At 48.5% G+C, this 10,287-nt stretch overlaps 1 protein-coding gene across 1 annotated transcript; it reads right to left on the bottom strand.

Annotated features, from left to right (window-relative positions):
• Positions 1 to 869: 869 nt before the first annotated feature.
• PLPBP (pyridoxal phosphate binding protein) lies at positions 870 to 10,287 on the bottom strand. The gene is made up of 8 exons (XM_061404465.1): positions 10,121 to 10,287; positions 8,051 to 8,158; positions 7,925 to 7,960; positions 7,366 to 7,441; positions 6,703 to 6,837; positions 4,331 to 4,473; positions 3,796 to 3,894; positions 870 to 2,215 (listed from the first exon to the last, which is right to left on the bottom strand). Exons 1-8 carry the CDS (start codon positions 10,217 to 10,219, stop codon positions 2,090 to 2,092), a joined length of 822 nt encoding a protein of 273 aa, XP_061260449.1. The 5' UTR covers positions 10,220 to 10,287; the 3' UTR covers positions 870 to 2,089.

The raw sequence follows: 10,287 nt of genomic DNA, 5'->3' as shown, positions 1-10,287 counted from the left end.
TTCACTTTCATCAAGAGGCTTTTTAGTTCCTCTTCACTTATTGCTTCACTAAGGGTGGTATCATCTGCATATCTGAGGTTATTGGATATTTCTCCCTGCAATCTTGATTCCAGCTTGTGCTTCTTCCAGCCCAGTGTTTCTCATGATGTACTCTGCATATAAGTTAAATAAGCAGGGTGACAATATACAGCCTTGACGTACTCCTTTTCCTCTTTGGAACCAGTCTGTTGTTCCATGTCCAGTTCTAACTGTTGCTTCCTGACCTGCATACAGGTTTCTCAAGAGGCAGGTCAGGTGGTCTGGTACCTGACCACCTTCAGCTCTTTCAGAATTTTCCAGTTTATTGTGATCCACACAGTCAAAGGCTTTGAACTTCAGAATCCCTCCTTTTATCTGCAGTGTGGCTTTGGCTGCATCTGTGACTCTCGAGAGTCCCTTGGACTTCAAGGAGATCCAACCAGTCAATCCTAAAGGAAATTAGTCCTGAATATTTATTGGAAAGACTGACGCTGAAGCTGAAGATCCAATACTTTGGCCACCTGATGAGAAGAACCGACTCATTGGAAAAGACCCTGATGCTGGGAAAGATTGAGGGCAGGAGGAGAAGGGGACGACAAAGGATGAGATGGTTGGATGGTATCACCAACTCAATAAACTTGAGTTTGAGCAAGCTCTGCGAGTTGGTGATGGACAGGGAAGCCTGGTGTGCTGCAGTCCATGGGGTTGCAGAGAGTCGGACACGACTGAGTGACTGAACTGTGGCCTAAGGCGCACCATTCTTGTAAGCTGTGCAATGCCAGGATGGGTGTGGTGGCTTCCAGTTGGGTCCAATGCCCTCTCCTGTTAGACTCACTCACTACACCAGATCGTAGAAAATAAATCTTTTAATTGCTTTGTAATTAGCACAGAAGGTGTAATTCAAACTCACATTTTTATTTAATAGATGCTGAATTATCACACGAGAGCTTTGATTGAAACAGTATAGGAATCGTAATGGTTTAAGTTTTATAAAACTGCATTCAGCAGCATTATCATGGGAGTTGTTTTCATACAATTAAAAGACTGGGGTTTGAATAAATAAGAAAAATCCACCTAGAAACAAACGATGACCCAGACCACAGCCGTCTGTCGTGACTGCCCGAGAATTGTGCTTTCTGGGTTTTGAAGAGCTAGCTACACTATTGACAATCTAGAGTTGCAAAATCCTGGCTTATACAGTCGGGAGGGGAAGCTATAAATGCGCCTAAAAAGAACTCCCAGGAATAGGGCCCTCAAAGCCAAGTCTTGTTGAAACTGTGAGCCTGAACTGGCTTTGGGGGAAATCTTTAATTTCTGGGGAGCTACTGGAGATCCACTGGTGTTTGATATGAAATTACCACAGCGAGGACTGCAGTGGGGGGAAAAATTGTATCACTGGACTCTCATCACCACAGAGCCCTGGGTAAAAGCTCAAAGTCCTGTGTTTGGAAGGGATGGTGGGAAGGCCCGAGGCCTGCTCATGGTAGTCACCCTGTAATTTTCAGGGTCATAGGGTGGTTGATGGATGATACAACTCTCATCGGCCACAATATGGGCGTGCAGGATTAACTCGAGCTGGGTCCTGAAGTTACCCAAACTGCCATCTGGAGTGGAGACCGATGCTAACTGGGTGGGATGGAAAGTGGGGGGGACAGAGACCATGCTGCTCCAGCGTGGCAGAGGCGACTGCTCTGTGGGGTCTGTACGGAGCTGGCAACAGAGATTTTCTATCCAAGTGGATGACGAGTAGGAATCCCTCCAACTGTGGCAATTACAGGCAACACCTGGGAAACGCATTCCTGGGCAAAGTTCAAGCCTGAACTCAACTCCCGGCCCTGGCCTAGGCATCTGATCTGCAGAAACGTCTGGATTCCTCAAATCCAGTCCAAAGCCACTGCTTGCAGTGAGCTTCCTGTGTCAGACACTAGGTAAGACGCTTCCCAACCACACACATCGCCCTGGGCATGCTTTTGTCAGGTCCCAGGAGGGTGTGGTGGTGTGGTGACTGGGGGCCCCTGGAAGGCGGAGGCCCAGGTGAACGCACGGTGAGTCTTCTGGATCCGGCTTCGGGTCAGTGTGCCTGGGCCACCTCCTCCGGGGCCTGCAGCTCTGCTGCGGGCTTGTCCGTTTTCTTGGAGTAATCTCGCTCTCCAAAAATGGTGCTTCCGATGCGGACGTTGGTAGATCCCACTTCAATCTGTGGGGAAGAAGAAGGGGCTAAGTTTAAAAAAATAACGAGATGCAGCAGATGCAGCTGAAGGACTGTGGGGCAGTGGTGGTAAACACCAAAGGGGTGTTTACGAAGTACGTAAGGAGAGACTGCAGAGACTGGGGAAGGCGACTGGCACTTAGTGGGGTGGGCAACAGGGGTGGCAGCCGTGTGGGACACAGCAGCATGACAGAGAGCCGTCCTGTGGCCCACACGCCCTTCTCATATGCTGGGGTTTCAGAGGTGAGCAGCCCTCCCTGTGAGTGAGTGAGCACAGGATCGAATTCCATTTTATGTAGAAATACCAACCTTATGGCAGAAAGTGAAGAGGAACTAAAAAGCCTCTTGATGAAAGTGAAAGTGGAGTGAAAAAGTTGGCTTAAAGCTCAACATTCAGAAAACGAAGATCATGGCATCCGGTCCCATCACTTCATGGGAAATAGACGGGGAAACAATGGAATCAATGTCAGACTTTATTTTTTTTGGCCTCCAAAATCACTGCAGATGGTGACTGCAGCCATGAAATTAAAAGACGCTTACTCCTTGGAAGGAAAGTTATGACCAACCTAGATAGCATATTCAAAAGCAGAGCTATTACTTTGCCAACAAAGGTCCATCTAGTCAAGGCTATGGTTCTTCCTATGGTCATGTATGGATGTGAAAGTTGGACTGTGAAGAAGGCTGAGTGCCGAAGAATTGATGCTTTTGAACTGTGGTGTTGGAGAAGGCTCGAGAGTCCCTTGGACTGCAAGGAGATCCAACCAGTTCATTCTGAAGATCAGCCCTGGGATTTCTTTGGAAGGAATGATGCTAAAGCTGAAACTCCAGTACTTTGGCCATCTCATGCGAAGAGTTGACTCATTGGAAAAGACTCTGCTGCTGGGAGGGATTGGGGGCAGGAGGAGAAGGGGATGACAGAGGATGAGATGGCTGGATGGCATCACCGACTCAATGGATGTGAGTCTGGGTGAACTCCGGGAGTTGATGATGGACAGGGAGGCCTGGCGTGCTGCGATTCATGGGGTCGCAGAGAGTTGGACATGACTGAGCGACTGAACTGAACTGAATATACTCTTATCTTCCAATCCTGCAACTACTGTAGATCCAGAGGAAAGTTTTACAGTGTGGTTCTTGGAACTTGATCAAATTAGCCTCCGCTCTGGAAGATTGTGTATGTGAGTTGCTAACACAGCACATCTATCAGTGTGTGCTCAGAGCCGCTGCATCCTGGGGGATCTCTGCGTACGATCAGACACTTCATCAGGACTCAGTGTCATATGACCACGCCCAAGCATGAACACAGGGAAATGCCTTTTTAAAAAGCTGCAGTGTAAATTCTTTCGATTTTCCTTTAGATCCCACTTAGGGAATTAAACTGAGTTGTAATTTTTTTTTTTAAATGAGGTGTCAAGCTATAATTTCTATACAGTTCATTTGAAAAAAAAAAGAAGGGGCCGGGGACATCAGCGTAGGTGAGAGACACTGCCGCGTGGCGCCTCGATGCGACGGCGAGGCGTTGCCTTTGGACCCGTCCTGCAGGCACCCGAGGGCGCCCGGGAGATACTCACCGCGTGCTGGAAGTCCACGGACATGCCCATGCTCAGCTCCACCTGCTCGGGGGCGGCGCCCAGCTTCCTGCACAGCTCCTCCCGGAGGGACAGCAACACCTGACGGGGAGACAAGTGTGACGCCATCTTACCCCGGCCTTCTCCGAGGGTGGCTGAGAGGGGCCGAATCTTAACACCTCTGACAGAAACTACTTCTTTATTCCTCATGGCTTCAAGGCCTGTCAAAATCACCACAAATCACTGGAAGGGTTTGTAGAGAACTCTCCTACTTTCAAGAAAACTGTCACTCATTGGAGAGGAAGCCGGAGCTCCTTTTCTCTGAAGACCGTGTGTCAGGCAGGTTCAGACTGAGTGGAGAAGGGTCTGTGGGGGTTTGGGGGACCTATTCCCGTTTTCCGTATGAGGAGAGTTTAAGAGGTGGGTTATCAAGTAACATGACAAGAGATGTGTGGAAAGTCTGTGGAGCTGACGGCAGCAGCCAGCCCCGGATACCCTCAGCAGATGTGAGCAGCGCCCTCACCCCAGGCCCGAGTACCTGGAAGTCTGGGTTCGGTCCTTGACTAAGATCGTGCCCGAAGCTCCCAATGGTCATCAGCCCCACGAACTCCAGGCTGGGGCACTTGGCATTGATGTGTTCCACCAGGGCTGCCATCTCTGCAGGGGGCAGGCCGTGTTTGCCTTCACAAAAGAGACAGAAGACCCACAGGTTCTAGGAAGCCAGAGGAACACCGTTCCCTAGGACAGGGGAGGCGACTCTCAGGCAAGAGGACTTCTTGGGAGAACTTGTCCTCAAGACTGAACTGGTGACTGAAATGGTGAGGTGTCTGTTTGTGTTGCTCCCCTTCTGACCTGGTCCTGAGTATCTCAAGGAAAGAGCTATAAACTGGATTCTCTTTATTCTGCCTCAGCATCTGAGGACAGCTAGAGTAGAAGGAAAAGGAAAAAAATACCCAAAACACTGCTTTTCTTCAAATAGAAAAAAAAATTAATCTAAAAAAAAAAATTATCTGAACTTTCCTGGCGGTTCAGTGGTTAAGATTATGGGCTTCCTGTGTGAGGGTGGGGGGGAAGCCATCGGGTTTGATATCCCAGGTCAGGGAACTAAGATCCTGCGTGTTGGGTGTGCAGTGGAGCCAAAACATTTAAAAAGAAAAACAAAAAAACACCAAGAAGACGCACATTGCCCAAACGCCAGATTAACCAGAGAATTATTTTTCCAAATCTGGTACTTTCACAGTTTCATTAATTTATTAGTGGAATTGTAAAAACAAATAAAAATGAAGTATATATCATACAGTTTTGACTAGAACTTCGCAAAATTTACCCGATCTTGCTCATTAAAAACCAGAGAAGGAATCTGTGGGAAAACATTACTTGTTATGCAGGTATGAGGACAGATTCTGTCCTTCCCTCATTTAACAAAGAGAGATGCTAGTAACACTCCAATCTTTAAGGCATTTTAGGGCAAATGATAGCCATTGATCAAGAAATGCTGTAATGGACTCCATCTGGAATCCGTTTCAGGTTTACCTATCAGGATAAAGTAACATATAATCTTGGAGAAGGCAATGGCAACCCACTCCAGTACTCTTGCCTGGAAAATCCCATGGACAGAGGAGCCTGGTAGGCTGCAGTCCATGGGGTCGCTAAGAGTCAGACACGACTGACTGACTTCACTTTCACTTTTCACTTTCATGCATTGGAGGAGGAAATGGCAACCCACTCCAGTGTTCTTGCCTGGAGAATCCCAGGGATGACAGGGCCTGGTGGGCTGCCATCTATGGGGTCGCACAGAGTCAGACACGACTGTAGCGACTTAGCAGCAGCAACGTATAATCTAGGTGCACGTACAGACAATGCTGATTGTTAAGCAACCCACTCCAGTGTTCTTGCCTGGAGAATCCCAGGGATGGGGGAGCCTGGTGGCTGCCATTTGTGGGGTCACACAGAGTCGGACACGACTGAAGTGACTTAGCAAAGCATAGCATATTAAATGCTTACGTACCAGGCACACATGCCAAGTCCCTACGGTTTTTTATTTAATGCAGGAGCTCTGTGAAGTAAGTGTTCTCACTCTCTCCATTCTAAAAAAAGAGGAGACTGAAGCTCTGGGAGGCTAAGGGCCTTTCTCAAGGCCACAGGGCCAGGAAGTGTGGAACTGGGACGTGGATCCTGGCAGCCTGACTCCGGCCCCAGGCTTGTTACTTCAACCTAAGCTCTATCAGCAAACGACTGGTCTGTAAACACGGATTCTTAGCAAACAGCTAACAAGTAAGATGCATAGGGTCCTGCACCAACAGCTTTACCTCCATCTCCACACTCAAGCCTCGCAGCACCCTCGGAACTACCGCTCTGCTATCGCTGGCAGGTAAGGAAAATGAAGGGTTGGAAGGTCAGGCACGTCACTCAAGGTTCCAGTGCTGGAGCGTGGCAGAGCTCAAACCCCAGGTCTGCCTGTTCCAGGCCCAGGCGCTGACTTCTGTGCTATACTGCTAACCCAAGCCTTGTCAAGATATTCCCTGACTGGTGCCCACAGTGTGTTTTGTTCGATTTTCTCCCAATAATGGAAACATGATTTGTTAAGGTTTGAGAAGTATTACACATGTAAATTCGCAATCTCTTTTGGGAGGGAGGGTGACCTCCGGGAATTTTCAGGATCAAAGTCACACAAGCCCCTTCTTGAGTCTCCTTGCTGGCCTCTTCAGAAACTAAGAACGCATTAAAGAATTAGACGTGGACTGGTTTGGAGGTCCTTGTGCCACCGAGACCCTACACACGACAGCTTATTTAACGGCCCCGCGAGCTCCTTCTGTGACCTACTGCATCGGGTGTTCAGGCCTGCCATCTGTCCCGCGCTCCACCATATCCTAAGGGGAAAAAGTCTGCCACCCCCGTCTGCTCACTTACTCGCCTCTCCGCTGGTGTTTATCTGGACCATAACCTTTAACCTTTCGGGGGAACCTTTTTTCTGCCACGCACTGTTCACTTTGTCCGCCAGCTTCACAGAATCGACCGTCTCCAGCATGGAGAGGTTGGGGACAGCTGTAACGAGAGGGAGGTGAGGTTATAGTAGCTACAACTGCTGAGCCTGTACGCCACACCAGGAGAAGCCACTGCAGCGAGAAGCCCATACAACAGAATGAAGAGTGGCCTCCACCTGCAGTGACGAAGGCCCAGCACAGCCAAGATAAAAAGAAAATTATGTTCATTACACAATAAAATGAACCTCAAACAAAAAAAAGGAAAAGGGCAAAAGTGTTTCCTGTGCTAGCCAAAAAATTTTTACGGGCTTCAATTCCTTCTCGTTTATTTCAAAAACAGCCCAAAAAATACATAATGTGTGCTAGGGTAGGTTTCCAAGTATATAATACCCAGCCAACTGTGAGTTCATTTTGTTCTTATCATGATGTTTCCCTTTAATCAAGAACTAAGATTTCTTTCCCAAAAGAATCCCTGAAGCATAAATGATGACTGAGGGATAATCTAAAATATTTCCTCTTCCACAGAACGGACTGTATGTGATACAATGACGAAAAAAACTGTGTCTTCATATTTAGAGTTTTATCTTACCCATCAGTTTGTTGACATTCTGTTTCTGTAGATGGCCAATGAAGTGCCATTTGATCTCAGGACACGAAGACAGAATCTGAAGAGAAAGAGGTGGTTGCGTTTAACTCAGAGTCTGTGGAGGGCTTGCCAGCTCACACACTTCGCACATTCCCGTCTCACCTTTCCGGTCTAAGCGATAAACCACTATTGCATCTTCAGTCAGGCCCTTAAAGACACTTAGAGAAAAACTGAAGGCTTCTATTTCTCTTCCTTGTTCCTGTCAACTCTCCCCTTCTTTCAGATACTTCCCCTTGAGAAGAAACTGATTAAAGCTTTTAAATCTCAAAAGGATTCAAGGTTACAGCAAGCTTCTAAAATCACCATCTTCAAAAAAGCCACAAAGAAGAAAATGACGGTGTTGAGAGAGAAAATCTAGATGAGAAATATTTGGGGCTCACGGCGAACGCAGGCACTTCTACCATCAGCCTGACCTCCTGCTCTGAAACTCAACTACCAAGGTGGGTCTAATTTCCAACTGAACAGTCAAGATTTAGATACAAAGAATTCAGATTCCACTTACTTGAGGATTTGATGCTTTTTCAAGCAGTTCCTGAACCTACAGGGTAAAAAACAGAGTAAGTCAGAAGCCTGGCACATTCGACTCTTCTGAGAGCAGCTTATGGGCGGGAAAAGGGCCCTCACGTACATAGTTCTCCCCGAAAGTGCGTTGCCCGTGACTGTAGGCCTCTATGACCATGTCCGCAGGTTTCGTTTTGCTGACTGCTACTAGCCGGGGCTGGATGGCTGGGAGATCCTGCCAAGAGGAAAAGAGCCAGATGAGTCAATGTTTGGACTTATTATCCTGATAAGTCCTGTAGGACATCCTGTAGGATGGATCGACAGAGATCTTTACTTGGCATTTGATAAGATCCACTTTTCCAAGACAGCAGGGCTATCAGTATCAAATAATGTTGATGAAATGTCTTTTGTATGCATGGCATCTAAATCTAATATGTTAGCCACCTTAATATCTAGCAGAGCAGAAGGGACTACCCTGGTGGTCCAGGGGTTAAGAGTCTGTGCTTTCAGGGGGGCATGGGTTTGATCCCTGGTTGGGGAACTTAGATCTCACATGCTGCATTGCATGGCCAAAAAATAAATACATGTAAAAACTAAATTAAAAAAAAATCTAGCAGAACACCTTTCTCTCTCAGGAGAGCTGGGCAGGTAAGTAAAAAACTTTATTTGCTAGGAGTGTGGTCTTTAACCAATATTACCAGTATCACCTGGGTCCCCTCCTGACCCACTGGGTGTGAATCTCAGACTGGAGTCTGAGAATCTGCTTTAAAACAAACTCTTCAGCTGACTCTCTTGCATGGCAAGGTTGGAGGTTTAAGAATCACTTAGTTAAGAAAAGGCATCAATCTCTGACTAGAAGGGAGGCCACTTCCAGTTCCTAAAACCCCAAGGTCAACAGTTTTGGAAACTCATTGTGATCCTGGGGTAGTTATCAATACTGCCTACAATACCGCCTCTCAGAAGCAGCCTTAGGGTAACTCTGTAATTTACGTGGCAGAACCAGTGGGAGAAGGGTGTCCCTGGTGATCCAGTGGTTAAGAATCCGCCTTCCAATGAAGTTCCATCTCTGATCAGGGAACTAAGATCCCACATGCCTTGGGGCAATTAAGCCCACCTCACAACTAGAGACAAGGGGGCGTGCCACAATGAAGATCCTGGGTGGTGCAACTCAGACCTGATACAGCCAAATAAAATATTGAAAAAGAAAAGAAACAGTGGCAAAACTGAAGCTTCCCTCCCTTAGTCGGTAAAGAATCCGCCTACAATGAAGGAGACCCGGGTTCGATTCCTGGGTTGGGAAGATCCCTTGGAGAAGGAAATGCCAACCCACTCCAGTATTCTTGCCTGGAAAATCCCATAGACAGAGGAGTCTGGCGGGCTACAGTCCGTGGAGTCACAGAGACTCAGACCGGTCTTAGCGACTTCACTTTCTTTCAAGGTTAACATCTATTTAACAGCCAAGTAAAGGCTATGCTAATGCAGGTCTCTGAGCTCTGATAACCATATACCATAAATGCTTGAACTAAGAACTTTGACTTCTCTCCATTCAAGCCTGGCTCACTCCACACCATTCAAAATAAAACTTGCACTTGAGGGAGGCAGGTACTGACCTTCAGTCTAAATAAATTCCAAGAGAAGACTAAATATAAACAAGGGAGGAAAAAACTCCCCCATAAACTGCTTGGGACTGGATGTCAGTTCCCTGCTGCCTCAAACGTGCAAAAGCAGCTCCGGGTGCTCCTCAAGTCGGGTCAATTCACCCTCTCCTTCGCTGGCGGAGGCGCTGACATTTACTTTATGAGCAATCTACTGGCTGAGACGCTGCCACACACGTGACCCCCGGCAGACCTGGCCTCCTTTGGGTGCACCTGTAGTGGGCGTCTTCTCCTGCAGTCTCTGGATACAGGCCTGGCCCCTCTCCCCTCCGCCAAGGCTGCTGACCCCTACCACGAAGCAGGCTGGACAATGGTCGCGCTGCCTAGAGACTGGTCATTTTCCTGGGATCGCTAACCTTCAGAAAATCTGACAGGAGCTGGGGAACCCCCTTAGCCTTCGCTAGCTTTTCAGTGCCAAGGCAGCGGGCAGGTCCCGCCCCTCCAGGAGACCCCTCTGCGTCACTGTGACGACCCGTTCCCACGCAGGTGTCCCCCTTGCTCGGCGCGGCCGCCCACAGTCCCCGCGCGGTCCCCTTCCTCACCCGCGGCCGCCGCGCCACCGCCTGCTGCACGCGTTCGTTCACGGCTCGCAGAGCGAAGCCGATCCCCAGCTCCGCCGACATGCTGCCAGCTTTCCACATCCCCCAGGGACCAACGTGGAGCCCCGGGCCCGCGCACCCCGGGCAGAGACCCCTTCCGGTCCCGCCCA

The sequence above is a fragment of the Bos javanicus genome, chromosome 27 (assembly GCF_032452875.1).
Source record: "Bos javanicus breed banteng chromosome 27, ARS-OSU_banteng_1.0, whole genome shotgun sequence".
NCBI classification, from domain to species: domain Eukaryota; kingdom Metazoa; phylum Chordata; class Mammalia; order Artiodactyla; family Bovidae; genus Bos; species Bos javanicus.
This window is presented reverse-complemented; position numbering and strand designations above follow the sequence as displayed.

Excerpts from the sequence above, each read along its gene's own strand:
- PLPBP (XM_061404465.1), bottom strand. The coding sequence starts at position 10,219 with ATGTGGAAAGCTGGCAGCATGTCGGCGGAGCTGGGGATCGGCTTCGCT. Across the intron at positions 7,961-8,050 it reads GCACTTTCGGGGAGAACTAT|GTTCAGGAACTGCTTGAAAA; the intron begins GTACGTGAGGGC and ends TTTACCCTGTAG. Across the intron at positions 2,216-3,795 it reads CCGTGGACTTCCAGCACGCG|ATTGAAGTGGGATCTACCAA; the intron begins GTGAGTATCTCC and ends TCTTCCCCACAG.